This window comes from Haemaphysalis longicornis, unplaced genomic scaffold, assembly GCF_048455015.1.
Source record: "Haemaphysalis longicornis isolate Haplotype H1 unplaced genomic scaffold, Haemaphysalis longicornis Haplotype H1 scaffold_6, whole genome shotgun sequence".
NCBI lineage: Eukaryota > Metazoa > Arthropoda > Arachnida > Ixodida > Ixodidae > Haemaphysalis > Haemaphysalis longicornis.
In genome coordinates this window covers 41,190,902-41,215,295 of record NW_027526407.1, presented here as the reverse complement: position 1 = coordinate 41,215,295, position 24,394 = coordinate 41,190,902, and the positions used below count along the sequence as shown (strand labels likewise).

At 43.9% G+C, this 24,394-nt stretch overlaps 1 protein-coding gene across 1 annotated transcript in view; it reads left to right on the top strand.

Annotated features, from left to right (window-relative positions):
- Positions 1-24,394, top strand: part of LOC144142509 (fibronectin-like) — a 52,206-nt gene that overhangs the window by 22,179 nt on the left and 5,633 nt on the right. Inside the window, exons 6-14 of the mRNA XM_077674066.1 lie at positions 2,078-2,362; positions 3,823-4,098; positions 5,523-5,825; positions 8,611-8,895; positions 10,843-11,118; positions 14,308-14,610; positions 17,012-17,290; positions 20,462-20,764; positions 23,973-24,236. Coding sequence (XP_077530192.1) covers positions 2,078-2,362; positions 3,823-4,098; positions 5,523-5,825; positions 8,611-8,895; positions 10,843-11,118; positions 14,308-14,610; positions 17,012-17,290; positions 20,462-20,764; positions 23,973-24,236 — 2,574 coding nt within the window. The remainder of the gene's footprint in view (positions 1-2,077; positions 2,363-3,822; positions 4,099-5,522; positions 5,826-8,610; positions 8,896-10,842; positions 11,119-14,307; positions 14,611-17,011; positions 17,291-20,461; positions 20,765-23,972; positions 24,237-24,394) is intronic.

Sequence of the window (24,394 nt, the reverse complement as noted above, 5' to 3'; positions counted from 1 at the left end):
ATCAGCTGAGTTTGGTGGCATGCACGTGTCTCAGCGATGAATATTGAGGGCGACGAAAGGAACATGCTTATTGTTTCTGCAGTCTGAAATGAGTATCAGTTGGAGATGCTGCCCATCCCCAGGGGAAAAGCGTAGGCTCATGGGAAAGTCACTGCCAACCTCATTCTATTTTAAGTCGAGTTTGATCGTGACATCGGTTGATTCATGGTAGTGCGAATGAAAAGAACGAAGACTCCCAGTGGGATAGGTCCTCGAGAGCGGAGCCAAGTTAGTGCTTCCGCCCTCATGGCCTGTCCGGGCAGCTGCATCACTCAAAGCTTTGCAAGTGCATCCACAATGACCTGACAGCCACTAAAATAGAATATCATGGCGTGTTTTTAACTGCCTGGTGAAATGTTTCTAAAATTTTTGTTACCCATTGATGGAACGAAGCACAGGGGAGGGCTGCTTGCATACACTGAAAGGAACCTTATAATCAAAACCATTAACTACTCCAGGAGAGGGGTTAAATAATGTTTTAAGAGTTCCACGAATGACAAGCTCAGTAACCGCCTAGTTCGGAGCATGTGCCAAACGGAATTGAATTCTGGTTAGATCAGCCGAGCTCTACACAGGCCGAGCTCTATGCCATTACAAACCATCTGTTTATATACGTTCCCGGTCATCTTGTCGCTCGTGATGCAACAGCGTGGCTAGCTGGTCCACAGCCAGTCTTGAAAGCGTTGTAGAGAGTATGAGGGATGTCCGAGGGCAACCATTTTCACAAATGTTACCACTGCAGGTTGCTGAATGCTTAGCAGAACGTGCGTCAAATTTGAACAGCGACCACCTGGAGGACATCAGTCAAATACTGGCCATCTGTATATGCCCTGGAACTTTCGCAGCTTACATACCGTGTTCCGAAGTTCAGCTGTCATTACCGGCAGCTTGGGTGTACGTCCAGCCCCAAAATCAAATCATTGCAAATTTTAGAGCAGAGGCTCTTCAGCGTCCACTCCTGGGGATGCGTTTAAAATTTTGATGTCCTTCGATAAAATTTTACATGTGCTGTGCTGGCGATTTAATGCGAAGCACTTTCGCAACCGGTAAAAAGATAGGGTGGCGGTGGCGGCGGAGGAGAAGGGAATGTCCGCGTATCCGAGCGAGCGAACGAGACACCCCAAGCAGAAAGAAAACGGAGTCTACGCCTGGCAAAAGAGTGAGGGGAGGGTGGCATGCGCTGCTATGGCGTCGTCTCTCAGCGCGTCGCCAAAGTTTAATTTGTCTCACTGCCTCCCCTCATAATTTCGCCATGCGTCGCCGCCAAGGGGCGCCCACCACCTCGAACTTTCGCCAGTAGCTCCTCCGGTTGTGGCTCTTCCGAACCACGTGGAATTTGCGCGGGAGGTTCAAACACGATTTGCAAAAACGAGGTCGGCGATGGCGGCACGCTGCGAGATAACAGCAGATTTGCGCACGCTGCCTTGCGTTCGATGTGCACGTGATCACTTCCTGAGACGCAGCACGTATGCGCCGTGACTGAGAAGACTGCAGTTCACGCTGCACACAAATTTCGCTTAGGAGATTACATTAATCGTCACTCATTTTGTTTTTTTTTTGCATTGGAACAGCAGGTTCGCTTCTTGCGACGTTTAAATGTATTTGCGTGAGGTATGTCAACACAGATCACCCAAAAAACCTCGATTGGGGAGATAGGCGGCTGCTTTTTTTGTGAAATATTAACATTTCCAAACTCGTGAAAATAAGTTTAATGCGGAGGCCGTGAATTCTGAAATACGCCTCGCAGAAGGAACTAGAAGTGCAGTTAGTATTTTTTACTAAAGCGCTAAGTTGGGCGAGTTGGTTACTGTATACTAAGGAATTCATCGTACTAGCGAACATTGAGACAGGGACACACCTAAAGAGAAGACGAAACACGCGCTAGAAGACGAAACACACGCTAGCGTGTGTTTCGTCTTCTCTTTAGCTGTGTCCCTGTCTTAATGTTCGCTAGTGCGATGAATTCCTTAGTGTAGAATTTTTTGTTTATTTGTTTTTAACAACTTTTTGAAGATTTATAACGACATTTTGTTTCCAGATCCCCCTAAGGACCTCAACGTTGTTGTTCAGTGCAAAAATCAGGCCGACATAACGTGGGGCTATAAATTTGGAGTCCCAATCACAGGCTTTGTGGCAAACCTCTGCAGGATGAATGGATCTGTTTGCGAGAATAGGATACTACCAGCCCCAGTCAGAGAAGTGTCTTATCAGCTGCAAGAATACGACGACCTGTATAACATTTCTGTCGTGGCATACGTCAACGACAGTCTGCAGACAGTGTACTCATGGTACACTACGGCAAAATTCTTTTCTTTCCCTACGAGTGAGTATTGTTTTTAATGTTCGATGTCGCTGGAAAGGCGGTATTGAGTTTTGAATGTCCGACTGACAAGCTTGTGCTTATATTTGAGGAATCTTTAAAGTGTCGAGATTAATTTTACTAGATTGAGCTGAACGTTTGTTTACGTGAACGTTTGTTCTCAGCCTGCCTCACATAAGGGAGACAGCTGTTTTAAGGTTTTTTTGTATAAGGATGAGATGACTAAAATGACGGGAAAAAGAGTATTTTTAAAGAAAGGAAGAATTACATCAGAATTTCCTCTTTGTTATTTACAAAAGCAAACAATGAGTTTCTTTTTTGAGATCAGATATGGCACCGGCATATGATCCTAAATTTGTATTTTATTTCTCGGTGGACTACGGGCTATCACAAGTTCCCACTAAGATGGACAGTGAAGGCTTTTACTCGAATATCAGTTATCTGAACATAATCTGAGCTGCTTATCTCTCAGTGCAATGCACTGTAATGTAATGCAATAAAAATCTTGCAACGCCCTCCAGAAAAAATGACTTTTCCGACTTTTCGCGGAAAGAATGAATATAAAACACTTCTCAAATACTTCATGGAGTTTGAAATTGAACGGGATGAAACACCAGTAAAGCTAGTTCGATTCCAGGATAAATACGTTGGATTAAGACATACAAAAGCGGTAACTATGGCCCTACAAAAATTAGGAAGAAACACAGTTGGTTTCAAATGATTGCGGCGGAAGTATTTCACACATTGTTATTGCGTAATCCCTCTAGTACTTTTCGTTTTCAACCGTGGAGGAAATTATTAACTTCGGTACACTTGTAAGTGGATACTGCAAAGCGAAATTCAGTAACTGTACGTCGTTTCTCTGGGATACCTCTTATGCTATTTATCCCGTGAAGGTTTTTCTGGTTGATTCATTATGGGTTTCAACACGGTGATCTACACCTGGACTATAAGGCATGCCGTAGTGGCGGGCTCAGGATTATTTTTGACAACCTGGGTTTTTAAAACGTTCGCCGAAACCTCCACACACGGGCTGTTTCGCTTTTCATGTTTATCTGAATAACAGACACAGTGGCCGGGATCAAATCCGCGTCTAGTGGCTTAGCAGCACTACGCCTTGTCCACTGAGCCACCGTGACTGGTTGTCTTTTATGGCTGCGTCTCTTCTCGAAACCTGGAAGGCCGCGAAAGTTTGCCATTATACATAAGACCCCTTTATTACTACTTTTATTACAATGCTTTTGGCTCTAGTCATCTAGTGCCACGTGTGCATGGGTCTCATCTCCCTTTGACATACTATCTCTCTGCGGGCATACATATTCTTACTTTACATTTCTGTCCTCATTGCTCTACTATCAGCTTTTAACATTTCATACACTGCACATGCGGCTGTCAAGAATATATACATTTTCGAACAAGCATTATCAAAGCAATTAATTGAGTTCTGGAATTTTTTATTACAGTTCCTGATATGAAGAGCCTAACATTGGCTCCTTTGAACTACTCGGCCGTACAAGCGACCTGGAAAGTAATGTGGTCCCACGAGATAAGATTTGTGGTCTGCAGGGTGTTGGCACCGTGCGACGAACTTATAGTCCCGGGAAGTCTGCTGGAGTACACATTCAATGACCTAAAGCCGAACAGTGCATACGTTTTCGCCGCCCAGGCTCAAGTGACACTCAACAACAAGACGTGCGCAGGCGATCCACAATATGGCCTGGTGCAGACTCTCCCAAAGCGTGAGTGAGATTGCGAATATGAGTGTCCTTTTTGAATTAACAGTTGAATAATTTCAGGTAAAACATGAGTGTAGACCTGTGTAATAGAATTTTGCGGAGTATTAGAAGTCGTGGTTCATGTTTTTGTAAGTTGGGAATTATTTCTTTCTAAGATCGTACTCGAAGGAAGTGACTCGGAGCTTTTACGTTGGGAATGAGAGTGAACTAGCAATGGGTGAAGGATTAAGCTCGGTGAACTCGAACTTTAACAGATTTTGCACTTGAACAGCTATCCCAGAGGTTGCTCGGATGTTTCTGGTCATCTCACGTGATCACACCAAGCAAAAAAGCCTTTGGTCCGCCCGTTTCTTTATCTGGACTGGGCAAAAAAAGTCTTCATCGTGCTTATAGTCGATGCAACAGGAGGGACAAGAAGCTAAACGTAAGGAATCGCAACCTTTGTGGGACGTAAGGGTGCGTCTGGGAACAAAAACAATCATTTACGTTGGGGTCACCCTCTTCATCGGGTATAATCAAGGAATCAGCTAAGCACTAGGCCCACTAACGTTTAGCTGGCAGAGGCAATTGTAGTTTCTCATGAGAAATACATTTTATTTCGAAATTGACCCTGGTCAGAATTTCCTGGTTTAGATTCTAGTCACCCTAAAATCAGGCTGGAAGATTTAGGAGTGATTTTCCCTGTTCTTCACAGGAATGTTTTATATTCGTGCCATTGTAGTAGAATTACATAAGAGGCATTATATACGGCCTCTTGTTTTCAACTGGAATAGGGGAAAAATGAGTTGAACAAACCAACAATTGTTCTTGGTGACGTAAATTCACTTAAAAATCCTCCGCGCGCCTTTCGCATTAGTACGTAACGTCGGCAAAAAAAGACGTAGTAGTAAAACCACTGGGCAAGCACCCTACATATTTTATGTGTGGTAGCTTGTCATGCGTCTGATAGTGATGTCTGCCAAAAAAATCATTTCGATATTTATTTACCGTAAACAGGAAAGTAATAAATAGGTGGGAAAATATTGCAGAACCTTTATTGTGGGAGCGGCAGGGTATTGTAATTACGCTACGGAGAAATAATGAACCCATTGCAAATATCCTCTTAAGAATTTTTTCCGACACTTTTAATCAGAACCCGCCTTTTCTTGAGAGCAAACGTAAGGGCAGGTAAATATAAAATGGCACAAAACGCGCGTTGTTTTTTCTCTGCTCGGGCGTAAAGTGTGCACTCTCGACTATCTAGCACAGGAATGATACGAAAGGAATTGTTTTTATACTATCTGGAAATTCAACAGAGACCAAGACTACTAGCACGACCAAGAAAGCGTTCATGCCTTTCCTGGTTTTCCCGTCTCGGCCCTTTGCATGGTAATTTCACAGCTCATTTGCTTGCTAATAACCCTCCACTCCTTCTCTTCTTTTCGCAGCACCAGGTCCGGTCTCAAACCTAACCTACGAAATTGTGAACAACATTTTCCTGAACGCAAAGTGGGGCGCCCCGCATGACAACGTGACTGTGGACGGCTTCACCATAAAGTGCGGCGACACCGACGGGTCATATAACGTGACTCGAGACGTTATACCTAAGGAGACATCTGCGCACGTGACCTTACCTTTGCGGAAGTTTGCATCAACATTCAACTGCTCCGTCTGGGCTTTTCTCATATACAACCTCAACGAACGTGTAAATGGGAGGAAGACCGTATTTGAAGTCACCACACCCAATCTAGGTAAGCTAAAAGTGCTCATGTGACTCAAACTAGAAGTGTCTTCCGCCTCTTAAAGCGCTCTACTTAATGCTTGGTAAAGAAGAATGTCTTGAACAAATTTTATAATCTACCGGTGTATTATCAACTCCTAGCTCCGTACGTGATGTTATGACTGACATTACTTGGACTTCGAGGCTAAATTTTACTCCAGAAGGAGTCTGTCGTCGGAGCTCGCCGGTAACTGAAATTCAAAACAGCCCATAAAGAAAGGACAAGAAACAACACACGGCTCTGACTGGTAGCTGGTTGGTTTATTCCGCGGCTTGCAAAATATGCGCAATGGAGAAAGGCGAGAACAAGTCATGATAAAAAGGAAACACATCTAACAATACACACAAACCGCAAGATCTATACACGTGCATTGACCAAAAATTAGCAATGCTGATGCATTTGCGTCAAAGGCCACACAAAAAAATACGTAGGATTTAGTATGTGCTGTGTTGTGTATGAAGTTCCTCTATCCTATGGGAATACCCATATTGGTCAGACCTGGCGCTGTTTAAGCGATCGTTTTCTCGAGAACGCAAATACGCTAAAAATAGGCACTGGCAGCAACCTTGCAACACATTGTCACGACCACGGGTGCTCTCCCAGATTCCGCGATACGTGGGTTGCACGAACATATTAGGGTCAGCGCGAGCGTGAAATCTATGAAGCATACCTCATTCACAAGGCAGGTGGCGATTGCGTTAGCAAGCCTCTGTTGAATTACGACTTAACAAAATCCGCTATCTAGACTCTTAAAAATCTTCACCATCTTCCCGTAGGGGAACCCTAAGTAGTATGCGAAGCAGCCATGGGGTCTACTGAAGTTCCCATTAGTTTTCAGTTGGATCGCGTTGTTGCGGGAGGCGAATGAGGGGAGCGGAGCACGCGCGCGCATCATTTATACCTCGGAGCTACAGTGGTGCCCCCAGTGGAGTATGCAGTGGCTACAGTCGCGTATCTAACCCTATGCTGCTTCGCCTTATCGCGCGCGGAGCCACAGGTGTTGCCATTCGTTGAGCAATCCCGGAGAGCAGAGGAGCTTCGGAGAGGAGAGGATGAATGCTGTTGAGGAGAGGATGAATGCCTCGCATACTACTCAGGGTTCCCCTACGGGAAGATGACGACGGTGGTTGAGCGCGAAGCTATCTCGTGATGGATTCTTTGGTTGGACAATCCCTAGGGGCATCCTGCCACAGTCGTCATCAGCGGTGCCTGGCCAGGCATGCGCAGTGGGGGTGTGGACGCCGCACAGCGGCGCCCACACAACGGCGGAGGGAACCGGCTCGACCATAGTCTGCTTCGCGTCTAAAAACCAAGCTGCACTGTCCAGGATTGCCTTTCCGTGCCTCGCGCCTCTGGCCACGTGTTATATCGCTGCGCTGTATCAGCATTGCTCATTTTTTGGTCAATGCACGTGTATAGATCTTGCGTTTTGTATGCATTGTTGGATGTAATTCCTTTTCATCACGGTTCCTTTGCACGTTCCTCCTTTGGGTATATTTCGCAAGGCGCGGAATAAACCAACCAGTTGCTAGTCAGCGCCATGTGCCGTCGGTTCTTGTCCCGTCTTTTTGCGCTGTTTTGAATTTCAGTTAGTATGCACCAACTAGCCGAAACCACCGCTCTAATCGCCGGTAAACTACTCCAGAGGTAAATAATATATCGATAGAGAAGGTGGTACTCGGCTCCGCAGTAAATAAGAGCTCGAAATGTTGACTTTAAATGACAAAAGGAGAATGAGGAGCGCTGTCGTATGTCTTTTCCAGGGCTGCGAAATCCTAGCCCGAGCGTAAGCATGGCATGCAAAATTGTCCGTAGTAGTGAACATTGCGAATGAGACTCCAGGATGCAATCAACAGCGTTATCTGCTGGTAATGTATGACCATCGACTACGTCAGCCTTCGTTATTCAAGTTTTTTTTGGCGTAGGAAACGCATATTTATATTGGCTCTAAAAATAAGCCCTCTTTTTGTGTTACAATACAAACAACGTTTACAGAGTAGTGAGACTGTGGACATGGTTATCAAGGCACCCCACGCAGGCTTTTTATGAGACGAATGAACAAGTTGACGCGGCCGCGGTAAAAGCTGTCGTGCCGCACACTCACACTCTGATGCGGCTCTATGCATTTAAAACATGACCCAGGGTAGATCAAAACAATAGGAAGTGGCATTAACACGTCATTCGTTCGTACCTGAGTGCTTTCTCAAAAGCAATAGCTTTTCTAAGAGAACTACACGCGTGTGGGTGTGCGTGTGCGTGCGTGCGTGTACGCGTGATGCGTGTGCGTGTGGGCGTGCGTGTGTGTGTGCGTAACTTAAGTACACGTTGATATCGGTGGTTATTTCTAGGTTTTTTTCTGCAATAATATTTTCTTTACTCCACGGTGCGACTAGTTCATTCCAGAGCAAAAAATGTGTAATTTAGCTGAGACTCTTCGAATGTCTGGTACTTAGTTATTTTTGCGTTGTAATAGGAGTTTAGCGTACTTATAGCCGTGAATGTATATAAGTGTAAGCAAGAATAAAAAAACGCCTAATAACTTTTATTTCGTATAGACACGGCTTCTTGTCAGTAAAATTGGATGTTTAGGGGAACCCCGAAAGAAAACTGAGAAATTGGAGGTGCTAATGCTTATTGTGACATAAGGATCATGCGAATTTATAAATAATGCCTTGCATAATGAGCCGAAGCTTCAATATCCATTTTTTTCATTTGTTGCCCGTTTCCAAATGTGAAGGTCACTTTTGTTTTTCAGAGCCCCCTGAGAACGTCACCGTTGTTTTACAGTGCCAAAACAATGCAAAAGTGACGTGGAACTACAAACCCGGAGTAAAACTTACAGGCTTTGTGGTTGAGCTCTGTTGGATGAACAAGTCTCTTTGCACTAACAAGACATTGCCGGGTGCTGCGAGAGAAGTGGAATATAGTCTGCTAGAATACAATGCGCTGTATACAATTTCCGTCCTGGCATACGTAAATGACAGCATCCAGACAATCTACTCTTCGCCAACCACAGCCACATTTTTTTCTTTCCCCAAACGTGAGTATTAAAAAAACCATTTCGCCTAAACGGGACAGGGCTATTGCGTTTTGAGGGTGGACGTGGCAAATTCATTGTCGATATATGGTGGACTTTCTCGGTGGTGTGCTCCCTTTAGTAAGACGTAGTTCTACATTTCTTCCCTTGAAAACGTTTTTTGAAAGACTCTTTCAGAACGGTGAGTTTTATTAAAAATTGCTGGGCTGGGCTTTTTTTTCATAGTAATTATGCGTTTAAAATTACGGTGGATATTTTTGCATTGAACACATTGCCAATGCTAAGTACAAGATTGCTTAATAAATTTCTTAGCACATTCACTGTTTTTAGTCTCCGTGAAGGAGATTTGAAGTGAAAATTGTAGTTTCGCTGGTTCTTGCATTTGATATAATTTAAACTACAGCACGCACTTTCATAGGTTGTAAAGATGATTAACAGGAAAAGAATGTACCAAAATATCTCTGTTCTTTTCAACTTATCTAAGGTCCTACAGCGTAGAAAGCATACTTGGCTAATGCAAGCAATGCCGTCATGGAAAGTCCAGAATTTCGTAGTATTACACAGTAAACTAGAAAAGCAAGCATTTATGTATACTTTAAGAAGAACTGGAACTTCACTGGGAGAACTTCCGCGTAGCAGAGATAGACTGACTACTGAGGACGCTTCATTACGCGACCTTAATGTTCTACTTCTTGTTGGCGAATATATATGGCCAAATACAGTTGTTTAGATATGATTGCATTGCAATTTTTGTACACTTTTTTAGTAAACAAATTGTTGACCTTCACTTGGAAAGCTTCAACCAGATATTTCAACGAGATTTGGGGAATTTCAAACAAATATTAACGAAGATAATGGCTAAGTGCACACTACAAGGCTAAATTATTTCAAAACACTTGACTCCTCTGAGTCACGTCGGAACTTGTGGGGTCCATAGAGTTTTATTGGCTTCGGGGAAACCAGTTCAAATGTTCGAGCGTATCAATAAATCAACTGCATGCAGACTTTTGCGCACACTGAACTTCCTACATTGAATGGAGCACATATTGGCAACACTATCCTCATTTCTCTCCAAATGCGGATTGGGTACCAAGCAACAAAAATAGCAGTATCCAGTGGTAGGATTAACATGCCTGCACGTAGTATTTTGAGCATGGGAATTTCCGTTTCGTAAAAGAGGGCTGGCATCTGCTCTACTTTGACACGTGGTGGAGACAATGGTGATGTAAGGTATAAGACATCACTTGGATTGAGATTGACACACAATTGCATGTGCAAAAATGAAATGAGGACACATTGCGACACCATCTCCCTTTCTCTGCTAATGTTACAAGTTCATACGGGTTTGGCACCAAGCAACAAAGCAAGCAGTCTCCAGTGTTAAGGTTCACATGCATGCACGTATATTTTCTCATGTATAGGAACTGTTTTCTTTCGTAAGAGGGGGTGGGTATGCCCTTTCTTTTGACATGGCTTGGGGAAAGCGGTGATATTTGGTGAGAATAATGCTCATGGCGGTAATAGTGATCATTTGTATGATTAAACGCTGCCTTCCTTAGAGTAACTTTCATCTCATGAACTTCTATCTTGATGGCGCTTTATCTATTTATGAAGTAGAGCCTTAAATGTTAGTATAAAGAAATAGAAGGAAAGGGAAAAAAATCAATTGCGAGACAGTTCCGCCTAGCAGCAAGTTGACATTGCTAGGCCATCAGAAAATAAAGAATGTGTACTATAGGCGAAATGTGCAAGCACACAAGAGGTATACAGACACTAACAGGAACATGAACTCACACACAAAAATTAATTAACTTTGCGGTAACAACAAGTAAAGAAGTATGGAGACACAGGCTTACACAGAACTTGTATTTGCTAGTTTTGCTCGAAACTTTGTCGTTATCACCGAAGCCACTTCTCCTAGCGGAGACCTCATTTTTTTCTCACTTCCAGTGCCAGTACTTGATGACCTCAGCGTGAGTGCTCTTAACACCACCGCATTGAGTGCGACCTGGAAAGAGAAATGGGCCTATGAAATAGAATTCCACCTCTGCACGACACCCTATGACTGCCAGACCTATTTGGTACCCGGAACACTGCTGCAGCATACATTCAGTGGCCTGCAGCCAAACACCCAGTACAACGTATCTGCACAGGCCGAATTTATTCTTTACAACAGGACGTGCAAAGGAACCCAGCAAAGTCGCACTGCGTGCACTTTGGCGCAAGGTGAGGTGTTACCCCGAACCCGTTTCATAATGCTCTAATACCTTTGCTGCACGGCACTCTTCGATTGACAGTTTTCTGCGTTTTCACAAGTGTACCCTGTACATCGTCAATTCGCCACTGTATAGAAATTTCGCTCGAAAGGCGTCGGGAAGCCTTCGAAATGGCCGTGTTGCCCAGGTGGTAAAAAGCTTTGACCCGGAATTCCCGTGAAGTTCACGTGTGAGGGTGGTCATCCCAGAAACTCAATTTATTCGGCATATTTGAATAATGCAAGCACAAAAGTAGCGGGACAGGAAGAGCTTTAACCGCCATTCACGAAAGGTTCGCATCTTCCTTGGATTTGAGGTCTTAATATTTTAAAGTGAATGGTAAACCACTGAAGGAGCCGTTCTTCTAAATATTGGCGTAGAGAACTGTTTGTAAGTAATCAAACAATAAGCGTAACAGAGCGGGAAGAAAAAGATTTAACCGCGTACCAGGAGACATAACGAATGCCACCGCATTCATTGCAAAACAGTGAGAATAAACTATGAGCAGAATATGCTGGATTTCTTAGCTAGTTTTACGCCTCTCAGGCAACTGGATGTCAAACTATAGATTCCATCTTAAACGCAAACAACAATTTAGCATTCCACTCTTCTCGCCGTGTTGCCGAATAATTACCAGCTCTTCCTTCCTCCATTTTTCAACCCAACCGATAGAAATGCGATGTGAAACCGACCTACATTTCGACTAGTCTATAAGCTAAACTCTCAGTTAAATCATATGAAATCTTAGTAAAGACTCCACAAGAAGGTCATCTGTACTCAAAGAAATACAATTATTAGCCCATGAGGTCTTGCTGTATTTTAGTTCGAGCTTTGCGACAGGTAGTATTAGCAGTGAATTATGGCTCATCTCGATACCCACACAAACATATTGCGGATGTGAAGGCATAGGATTATTTGCCGAGTTCACCACAGCTAGGACCGTGTAACGCCATGCATTTCCACAATAATGCAGATTTCGCGAACGTTCCTCCCGTAATCGTTATAATAGCGTAAATGGAGAAAATTGGTCGGACAGGATTTAGAAAAACCCGAAAAAAGGCTGTAGAGAACTCACACTCAAGACAGGCGACATAAGCATGGTACCAATTAGTAGACAATTCTGTGAATTTCTGGAGATTTTTTGTGGTATTACCGTTGTGTTCTTCAGTTACGCTCCAGTAACCTCATAAACAGCGCCCAGTAACTTCACGTTATTGATGTCATATTTTAGGATACTTTCCTATCAGCCCAGAAGGTTTCAGTGTTTCATTTATCTAACGTCATGGCTGCATATGTGTCAACAACCTAAATACCTTTCGGAACGAAAATATAGCCTTAAACGCCAGTTATGGCCCAAAAAATAATTATGAGCTTTATGAGAATAAATATGTGACAGCAGAATAAAAAAAACGCAAAGGCAACCAATAAAACCCCCAATCGCGTTGTCCACATCCGCCCGAACCTGGCACCACTTTATATATTCCATACGTCTGATATTGAAATGTCCAGGTAGGCTTCACTGCTTTCGAAGCGCCAACGAACAATAAAGATGCTCGTACTTCAATTTAAAAAATGTAACGATGCGGCTTTCACAGAAAAGATAAAGTTTTGTTAGAATGTGAGCCGCAATGGCTGTTTATAGCATGATTCTATTGGTACGCCGTAATTAAACCGATGCCGCCTGTTTTATGGGTGTGAAAAAAATATTGCGCCTTTTATGAGAAGCAGAATAAATGGTGTAAGACTCACGAGCGTAGCTACATCATTTAAATATGCCTCCTTTTGATTGCAGTAGCATTGTTTCAAATTAGAGCCAAATTAAAGCCTAAATAGAAAAAAACTGTGGGAAAATACTGCTTGCACGGCTCACTTGAAGCAAGATAGTCAGCATTTATGTCCTGGGGCGGTATTCCCGTGTTTTGTCCCTTTTGTGTCCCTTTAAAAAGTGTCCCTTTTGAGCGAGCCCTAATTGGCTAAAAGCGAACACCCGGATGTGACGCCATGCAAGCACGGCGGAGCTATGAGCCGTGGCTACTCAGAGCAGACGATTTGGAGCAGACGATTTTTCGTCGCCTTATTGTTGGTTCGCTCGCGGAGCAATAAACACATAAAAGATACTCTGATACGGTTTCAGTTCTTTAAAATGCGTTTGCAAGAACAGCTACGGTATCTGAATCAAAGGTCCACTGCTTAACCGGAAGTACGTCACGATGAAAGGGACGCAAAAGGGATGTTTTCAAAAGGGACAGTTACGAGAATACCGCCCCTGGTCTTATGAGCAAAACTGTAGAAAGGTGGCTAAACAATTGCATATATAATTACCTCCCTCTCAGTAGCGAATCAGTTATGTGTTCATAAGCATGTCATATTGTTGTAAAGTTATTGAAGGGGGTAAACAGACTGCGTGGCATAGCAGCTCATTCCTTAAAATTTTGCGATAAGCTCTTACGTTTATTCCCTTACAAACCCGAAGTCGCTGGCTTGCCTGTTCTTCAGTGTGGCACATTGTTCTCTAAGTTATTACATTTGTTCGAGAAGTTGGTGTTCCACATCAGCTATGATTTATTGCTTGCAGAGAACACAACCGAGAATGTACAAACTTTGTATGTCCACCTAGAAAATTGCAAACTGAAGGCGACAGATGCCTATACTGTTGCAAACCCTTAACAAGGCAATATGGGCGGTCTCGACATAAATTTCGTGAAAACGTTGTGTACTGTTCAAGGAACGATTATTATTGTTTACTGGGGCAAAAAACGCGGCGTTGTCCAAGTAACAGCATCACTAAAAATTGGTGCATTTATGGCACGTTGGCATTTTCTGTTTTTAGGTATATATACTTGCGCGCTACTAGGCGCATTTTACTGTAGTATTTGAAGAGAGAAAAAAACGGAATACCGTGCCCGCGGTTTTCAAGTTCTAAATATCTTTTGGAAGTGCATGGTTGAAATTGTTAGCAAAGTTGTGAAATGACTAAGGCGATAACTCCCTAGCATTTATTTCGCAATAAACGTTGGATCGTTTACACTGCGTTTCTTTGAGTAATATTTTACATCGCCAAAGAAACAGTGTGTAGCAGTTGCCACGCAACTTCAGATAATAAAAGTACATGCATAGTTATGTTATGCATGACGCACCCCATTTTCGTAATTTTTTTCAGCACCGGGAATGGTCGAGGAAGTGAAGTATCAAATCAAGAAAGGCATATTCCTGGTAGCCAGCTGGAAATCCCCGAAGGAAGCAAAATTTGTCGCAGGATACACTATTAGCTGCCTAGACTCGAAAACAGAAAAAAACGTGACAACAGATGTGGAGACAATGGATCCTTCAGTGAATGTGACCCTAAACCTTCATGAGCCCGTTGGAGAGTTCGATTGCTCCGTATGGGCTTACAACGAGGACAAGGCAGGACACCGAGTGCCTGGGCCCAAGTTCACGTTTGAAGTCACCACTTACGGCATAGGTGAGAAAATGGCTCAACTGCTCGTCATATTCACTTCGGGTGCTTCTCAAATATTTAAGCAAATTGCTTGAACAACGGACTAGACAAACGCTTTGAGCAAGAGATGTTCATTGTTATTCGGGGAAAAATAAGTGAAGAAATATTCGAATAAAGGTGTTTGCAAACTTTACAAACCATTAATCATTATTTTGGCGGACATTTCGAAGCTAGGCATATCCGCCGTCAGTGCTTGAAAATAGTTCTCTGTGGAAATTCACGAAATATGCGTGTGAGCATCGGCAACACTTGCCATCTACTGCCATAAGACGCACGGGCATTCTGGCGTTTATCTCAGACCTTACGACATAGTTACCCCAATCGTAAGCAACAGATGTGTCGAACTCAAAGAAGGTTTCCTAATACGCAATCTGAGATGTCCAAATATGAATGACTGGCTTCAGTTCAGAAATATTACTCCCAATGGTACCACCTATAAAGTATAAGTATAAAGTATAAAGCGTATAAGTTGTTATTAATTTTACCATTTCTGTGTGACTTAGGGGTGTTGCAATTCAAAACATTTAAAATTTAGTACAACAACGATTGGATATTCTTTGTTGTTTCCCAATAACCGCATGGAGGGAAGAAATAAGAAAATTTGGGTGCAAAGAACGGAGTGGGGCAGCGCAGGACTGGAGTTTTTCGAGATGAGTAGGAGAGTCCTTCGTCCTGCATTGGACCTCAATAGGCTGTTGATAATGGTGATGAAATGCATCTTGTAAATTCAACGCTCACTCACGGGCATGTTTTTGCATATATGGCCAACACGTTTTTAAACAAAGCAAACGTACACTTTTGCGAAGCTACAGGGAAGTAATATATGAAAGCATTACATTGAAGCGGAAATAATAGGTGTCCGGTTTCTTTGGGACCGAGTTAAGATAGGTCCACCTTGCATTTCCAGAAGTGAAATTAGCAGAACGTCACTGGAAACAGCGTGAGGAAGAGGAGAGCACTTCTGCTGCCTTTTGGGTGTTTTGGCGGTGTTTGTATCGCGAATGTTTTTATTAGGTGTCTCACCGTGCAAGTGGTTCTCTTCTTTCAGTCTCGTGTGATGCCCTGATAATGCACCCAATAATGTACCCATCAACCCAGGTTTTTCCCCTTCTGAAGCAGCGTTGATAATGTATAAATAAGCATAAATCAGGTAAACACCCGCCCCTAAGCACAGAAAACCAGTGTTTTGAGAAGACATGATAAAACCCAAAATATCCCAGCCTACCATACGCCTCCACAGCGTCAACGTTTTTGAAACGATTCGCTCGAGCACACGCATGATATATACAGGAGCAGTAAGTGTGCCAAGAATAGACAATTGGCAAATACTATGAACATTTTAAGGCTAAACCTACTTAAATCATTTCGTTAACACAGTGGAGTGTTCCTTCGGGACCCAGAGAGAGAGAACGATCTTCAATGAATTCTGGCGATGTTAGCCGGACTAAAACGCCTAACTTGCTACGTCAGTTGGTGATGTGATGAAGATGGTGGCGTTGATGTTCAAGAACTTGATACGCGCAGAAACGGCGAGTTAATCACAGCCAGTTGGGATGATTGTCGAATTTTGAAGATAGGCAGAGAATGTCTACATTTATTGCTGCTCTAGTGGGTGTGCCTGTCGAATTTCGATTAACAAGCTTAATTTCAGGAACCGTGTTTCTTAGGAAATATGACGTAGCGACATAACTGGGAGGAGAAATGAGGGGAACTAACACTGCACGTGAAATATATGTGTATTGGCAAAGTGATTCCCAAAAAACATCAGCACCTTACAATTGTACTTGGGAATGAAATAACATAAGTAATAGCAGCAGCCCTCGTCTTCTTTGCGGTGGTGTGAAATCCCAAGGCCATATCTCAGTCTTGTTCCAAAAACTATGGACGCAATAACACTCATTCCACTTGCCTACAGAATTACGTGAAGAAATTTTGCAATAAATTCCTGTTGAAAGCGTACTACTTCTGACTAAGAGTAGCAATAAACTAGTAGCTGAACAACCCCAGCCAGCGAGCTTATTAAGGAACTGGATGAGAAGCTGACACAGTGTATGAACTAGTGCGAGAACTACAACGTCTGCACGTGGATGTGGAGGCATATGCCGAAGCTTGACACCGTTATGCATAATAAAACAGGATGCTTTCTGGCATGGTACCATAAGCTGTAAGGGAAGATGGGCAGCGAGCAGTATGGCGTTTTTTTTTATTCCATAGTTTTGCTAAGAAATTGGAACATTTTTTGTACGTCAGTTTTATTTATTTTGCAGCCCAGATGAGTATTCTCTGTAAAACCCAAGTGCACAGTCTTGGTGGACCCATCGCGAGGATAGCAATGATAAGATTGCTTAACTTTGCTGCTTTTCAGTTCCCCCTAGGGACGTGAAATTAGTGGAACGCACTGGAACGAGCCTCACGTACACCTGGACTGCTGACCCTACTGCTCCAGGGTGGAATATGACGATTGTCGCTGAAGGAGAACCCACATATAGCGAGATTGCTGGGTATGGAGAGAGCGACAGCGTATCTGTAACACACAATATCACGAGCCTGGCGCCATGGACGACCTACAACGTGTCTATCGTGAACTGCCGCCCCACCTATTGCAGCGAGCCAACATTCGTGCAGAGCACCACCGCTGTTGCAGGTGAGACGGAGGGTAACGTTTGTACGCTAACAGTGCTAATGCAGGCTGTCTCAGCTATCGTGCAGCCATATTTAAAAGAGACTAATGGCGTTACTCGACGACAAAAAGCACTCCGTGATGGCGGTCCCGCCCGCATCATAAAGAGTGCCCTCGAACATGCATCGAACAGGCTGCATGCAAGTTAGCCAGAATGAAATAAAAAGCTAGAATAAATTGCGACCCAGTTTGTACCTTATCTGCCACACGTACCCCACGAACCTTGCTGTTGCTGCTCCGTTCATGCTATTATAAAAGTGATGAACTGTCTCTTCGGGCATGTAACACAGAAAGCAGTTGCTTTCAATCAGCCTATTTCATGACACTTGTTAATGATGGAGGTGGGAGCACCGCCACGTGGTATTTTTCATGTTTCGCGGGGTTTCTTTATCACTCAAGGTAAATGAGTGCGCAAATAGTTTGTCGCTGACTATACCGGAGTTAGATGCCTCTCGTGGGTACCTGCTAATGTCTCCATGACACTTTAATAAATATTACAGTGCTTTTCGAGTTAGGTCATTATTACAAATAATATTGAATTCTATTAACGAAAAATTACTGGGGGTACTCTATTATTCCGGAAGTATTACGCACTAGGTTTTCTATGGGTAATACCATTGCTTATTATTTTACTCTTGATGTCTGATAACTGGCACCCCCTGTATAATCAATACATTCAGATGCTCCTTTTTTTACAGATAAGCAGCTCGGTTCGTGGGTTATTTTTATTTAAGCCATTGCAAAAGAGGCATCCAGTGGAATTTAAAAATATAGCAGCCTGCTCGTTACCGCTGTTGCACTTTGATTTAAAATTGTTTTTAATTTGCAAATACCTTCATTGGTTTAAAATGCATTCCAAGGGACGACGTCTTGGCCTGACCCTTCGCGTTAGCGTACAAAGGTATGTTCGTAAAATATTTGAGGCCCGTTATTGCATCTCTCCCTGTCGTCAATGTATAACAGTGTTCATTTATTGCTTTGGGGAATTAAATTTTTGTCTGAGTTTTCATGCTGACGTAGTTTACCCGCCTGCAAAAATCGCTAGCTGCGAATACATGTCTTCAGCAGTAGCGAGCCGGAGAAGGAAGTCTGTGTGGGAAATGCTTATCCTGACTACTACTATTTCTGGCACTCTTAAGAGGTGTCAACATCACTTAACCCAAATGCCGCCTCGAGCGTATTTACGGCAAAGCAAACGTACATTCAATAAAATTACTGCGCTATCATGACTGATGCACGTTTGATGGGTGTTTAGGTAAGTTAACAAAACACCGTGTTGAAACATCGAAAAGACGCAGTATAAATGCACAATCAAGCAAAATACGAGACAGTTCATGCCCATCGTAGTGGCTCTAAGCACAATAAAATTATGCAAGAGAAGGAGCAACCCGCTTGCGTCGGATTGGGCTGCACGCCCAAAACAGTGTTCCCAGAACCTAAACCTCACAAATTGGCCTAATTTTGCGGAGTCGCCTGGTAAGAAAGGGCGACTAAGATGATTTCACGAGAAGTGCTACGCACTTCGTTGAAATTTTTCAGTGTACAGATTCCACCCTGCAGTTTTTGCACCAGTTGGCAATTCTTCTTCCACACCAACATTAAGGTCAAGACTAATTTTACGTCGTGTCTAGGGGCATGAGTTTTAAAGCGGAAGCTTTACTGGCCTAGTCTAGTGAGTTTCGTCGTGCTTGGCCGTTTGACCTTGGAGTTAAGAAGTAATACGTATCTGCAGCCGTAGCTGCAGCCCCCCCTGCACCTAGCACCGCTTCCCCACCTGTGTCACCGATCGCTTGAAAGAAAGACGGCTTCGCCGTCTCCGCCACCTTACCGATTCTCACTATAGCCGGGCTAGTGCTTGAGTTCTGCCGTTCCAAAATAGGACAAGGAAGCGAGGACGCTGTTCTTTATGTGCGAGGTTGTCTGAGTAGTGACAGTGGCGAAAGCGACAAGTAGTGCGGTATCATCCTGCCGATGTCTCTCGGATTGTAAAGGAGTTAAAGCAGAAATGTGAGTACGAGCGCGCAAAGCGACAAGCTGTAATCAGGGAACAACAAGAACTTTGTCGAACTAAGCGTCGCGAGAAGGGTGCAAAGAGACGACAGCGACAAGCTTTAGAGGCGGCAATGGAGGCGTCGCCTTCGACCTCGACGACGACTTCGAAAGCTGACGAAACGACAGTAGTGAGTGCTACAAAGGTTACGCCTGCCTAACCGGGCCTACCCCAGCCAGGCCGCAACGATGTTTTATTAGAACAAAAATGGTTTGCACAAAAATATTGAGAGGGTGCTCAAAAATTAGGTATGCAAACGCCATATTTATAGCCCTGCACGATGCCCTAGTTAGAACAATATGAGCTGAATAAACGTTTCGCGTGTGCCCCTGAACAAATCATAAGATCATTTCCCAGACGCGGCGGCGCTTGTTTGATGTATTAAAAACACTGCACCAATTCGTGGTGCAGCTTTAGAACGTGCAACCGCAACTTAATTCTGACTTGTTCCCGGGGTCCGACTCTTCACAGGCTGCATCCTTGCTAACCAGGAGGGGCCTACTTCTAGTAAAAGTAACGGGCGGACCCATGTATACTAAAGACATTTGTGGGGGGAAGATCACATAAACCAACTGAAGTTCGTATGCAGCCTCTAAAGCTAAGGCGCCAGCATTCTCTCAACGCGCGACCAGTATTTCACGTCGATGCTGTCAACGTCTTAATAGGAGACGTTTTCTACCCGTCTACTTAGAAGGCTCTCACTCCAAAGACAACGCCGAGGGATGCTATGTTTGACATTGAAGGTGGTTTTCTCGCGTTGTATTAGTTCAGAGAATTTGTTCCGGGTGGAAGACCTTAAACCGTGAGGACAAATGGTCCTTTTTTCCACTTTCCTAGCGTAGCTATTGCTCTTACCAATCTTTTCTTGTCTCTAGTTCGAGACGGCTGCGCACGTAAGCACGCCCAATTCAGTGAGATTGATCTGTAGCTCATTAATACCGCGTGGCTAAATGTAGCCCTGTTGTGGCTTTACGATTAAAATCGCAACGCGTTGAATAAGAATCTGAGATCAATTTCTTTCATTACAGCACTCGCCCCGAAAGCTGTAAGCCTATTCATAACACGCTTTTCTTGTTGCATTTCAGCTCCTTCACGTGTGCGTGACCTGAGGTACCATATCGTCGATGATATTAAAGTGCTGTTGTCATGGAAAAAACCAGGACATCCGAATGGTCCCATCGACGGTTACAGTGTTTTTGTCTTCAATGAGGACCAGCAGGACGGTACTGTGTACGACGTTAAAGGACGCTTTGAAGAAACAACGATCGACCTTAAATACCAATTCAACATCTTCAACATTTCTATTGAAGCGTACAATGTGGACAAATGGAGCAACGCGTCAATCGGTGGCCCCAAGTCTGAAGTCCAGTTTGAAACATTCGGCGAAGGTTAGTACTGCTAACGTTGAGCAAACTGTGTTTACCAGATGTGATTCCGATAAAGGCCTCCTGCGCTGGAGTTTTGGTGGCATGCAGCGCCCCTAGCGGCCGACGCCTCTGGGTAGTACAAAAGCAGACGACCCTCACCGCCCTCCATGTGTTTTAATTACAAGCCAGAGCGAAGGTTGGTCGTACTTAATTTAATCACATTGTGGCGCGTTTCATTGATTGCATACCGAATAAAATTCGCTTAAGATGGTTGCAGAGGCTAAACAAAATTATATCTTGTACAACGAGCCGATTTATCGACATTTTTTTGAGCGAGCTGTCGTGATTGTCGCGGCATGGGGAAGTATCGCCAGGCCGGGTGGTCAAACTTTTGACGATAATTATCGTTCATTCTTCTTGCGTGAGGACGACAAAGGGGAGTTCACAAGTAGCATAAACAGAACGTTACTGAGCCTGAGGTAACTGTAAATGGTCGCTTCAGCAGGAGCATGCCAGCGCATGCGAGGAGCGCAGCCGATTCAGCGGACGCTGGTGGCCTTGCAACGCCTTGAAAACGAGTGGCAATTTTGTTTTGTGTTTTCTCAAACTAAATGATTCTTGCTTAACATTTCACGCCACAGGGTTTACGAACGGCGGGGTACACGTATACTAGCGAGTAGGTGAGGCAATACTGTCAAATAAACAAATTGAGAGCAATTAAAGAACGCAAATTAAGCACCGAATCGCAAGTCTGTTGCCTGCTTAGATGTGTAACATAACAAAGTCGAATACACGGTGCACGGCCCAAATATTTACATGAAATCGTCAGTGGCTGTGCTGGTTATCTTCTAGTGCAGGGGTCGTCGCTAATATGAACGCCGACATGCCAGTTTTAGCCTCACAAGGGAGTGGACGGCGAGATAATAACAGATCAGAGTTCATCGCTTCCAGTTGCATTGTCCCCCATCTTTACACTTCGGCAGATTATTCTCAAATACTCTTAGCAATTCGCTGATTTTTTTGTTTTCTTTGAAAGCGAGGGGCCCCCCTATCCCACCTGATTTGCCGTCCAGCCCTTCGCCGTGTCGACTTCATGCAACTCGGCACTACACCTCGAAACGTTTCCGAATAATACTTTAGTCTATTAAGAGGGAACTTGGAATATATGATGCTAGAGCGCAATTAAATACGGTGATGACACCAAGAAACACACCGGCCACTCAGTTCGCCTGACCACTTTCTTTTACGGCCACTACTTTCACAATCAGAAACATATTTGACGCTTCTGACGCTCGCTGCATTTTGTGACTGAGCCACGAAAAAATGACATGCTAGCGCTGCAATATGTATTCGTAACGATGACGCAAACCAGCCGTGTTTATTTAAAATGCACGCATAAGTGTGCAGGTGCGCAAACGTACGGCTCACCGGAGCGGACGAGCCTGCGGTCCGCGGGACTCGTTGGCTTTTACGCGCGATCATCGCCGATTGCGTTACTCTTCTTGTTTGATCCGCTGTTGTTGAAAAGTCCTTGTCACTAAGCGTATTAGTATAAACAAGAAGGTTTCCCTTCAAATTTCACTTCATACGACCATCGATCGGTGAATCTGCGAGTGGCAGAGCCACGTCACCGTCCCAGCACTTTCGTCGACGCTCTAAACGTATTTAGCGCTGCAAAGCTTCTTTGCGTAATGCCAAGTTGATCACCGGACGAGATCGGACGCGTCGGGTATGGCTGGAGACCGTGTACCAAAACAATCGGCAGTATCGAGCTCATTTTGCTTCTGTCCACACGGATCCTATGGGACCCCGGCAGCTTTGTACTACCCGGAAGTACTACCCGGAAGCCGGTTTCCCAGCGCCCCCTGGGCAGCGCAGGAGCCTTCATAGTAGCAGCGCTTGCTGCCTGAGTGTAACTACTGACGGTTTACTTAGAAATAAAAATTTAACCTTTTTATGAGGTTCAAATGGGTGCGGTGCTCAAGCACAACGTGTTTAACCATTGCAATAATTTTGATGAAGTAGTTAGCGATGTTTTGCCTCAGCGCCAGTGGCACCTGCTCCAAATTTGGTTTATTTTTATGCAACTGTGACTGATGCAATGTACACTTCCAATAGCAACACACTATAACCACTTATAAAGGTATGACGTATAAAATATAAAACACCAAGGGTATGAATTCACGGAACATAAGTTTGGGGAAAGCAGAAAATTCTAAAACATCAAGTGTCCGAATTCACGGAAGATAAGTTTGGAGAAAGCAGAAAATTCTAAGATCGCGATAAGGGCTTTCTTTATCTTGCCTGCACCGTTGGCCATACATGCTTGAGTGTGCAGTTGACTTTTTTTCTAAATTTCTCGACCAGGGTTGGCAGAGAAGTTGAGATAGCGCTTGCTACTAATGAATGTGCTTGGAGCAAGATTTTTATTGGGATGCGGATTTATATTTACTGTTTTTATAGCCAGCTCTAAGGTGAATTGTATCACACCGCAGCTTACCGCGGGAAAGCATACTGTGTCTTCAAATTTTGTACCTCCCCAACAAAGTAACCAAAAGTGGTTTTTCCGGGAGCCACTAATAGCCTATCGAACTAGACGTGTGGCGGATACGAGAGCTACTCCCAGGTCATTACCTACTCTCGTCTATCGAGACTGCAGCTGGGGTTTACCATCACCCGTGTTTTCCTTTTTCTTTGTGTTTGTTCACCAAGTACCGGCCGCAAGCAGAAATATATTCGCAATAGAATTCGCTGGGTTATCGAATACGCTCAGTAACTGTTAGGGCTTAACTGGAAAATGTCAACAATGTAGACTGATTATTTCGGCTACAACAGTTCGACGTTATTAGGTTTTCCCGTCTGAAAAAGAAATCAAGCTGGAACAGCTCGTACACATAACAAATTCCAGTAGATGAAACCAACAGGTGAGCTAACAACACTTGGGTTATTTTGGAAAGCAGAAAAATTGCAGTTATCAAACGGGGTGTTCAGAAGCTCAGTGCAATGGTAGGTCCAAGATTATTGCTCCTTTTCGCTAAAGCCAGCGTAGGGTGGCATCAAGATAGGTTGGCATCAAGAAGGGGTCGGTACGTTGTGAGAGGTACTTTCTGTTTAGCTCCTAATGCAATCCCGACAGCCTCTTTAGTGTTTAATTAACACTGAGTAATTATTTATCCCCATGGCATATCTCTAAAGTGGTTTAAAGTCAACTTACGGATGCCTTCTTCAGGTCCAATGCCTCCACGTCCAAAATTCGGAGCCGTCACCGACGATGGAGTACACCTGTCTTGGAAAATGCCCGAGGACCCTAGGTTCAACATCACCTGCTTCAATGTTTCAATCAGCCACAGACTACCATTCTTAACTAAGGAACGGAGCTTCAATATCACGAACTTGGAGCCGTGGATGGATTACAACGTCAACATTTCGTCGTGCACGAATTCAACAGAGTGTGGGCAGTGGCAAAATTGGCATTTTAAGACAGATGTCGGAGGTAAGCTTGTTCTAGAGTGCTTTCTGTTGATTCTCTTCCACGCTGCGTCTGTTCTTCCGAGTGCAAAAAAAAAAACAGTAATGTTCATTTCTATGGCGAAACACTTAGTGCTTTGGACGACTAATAGCCATCGCAAGTACAGGCGTGTAACACAGTTT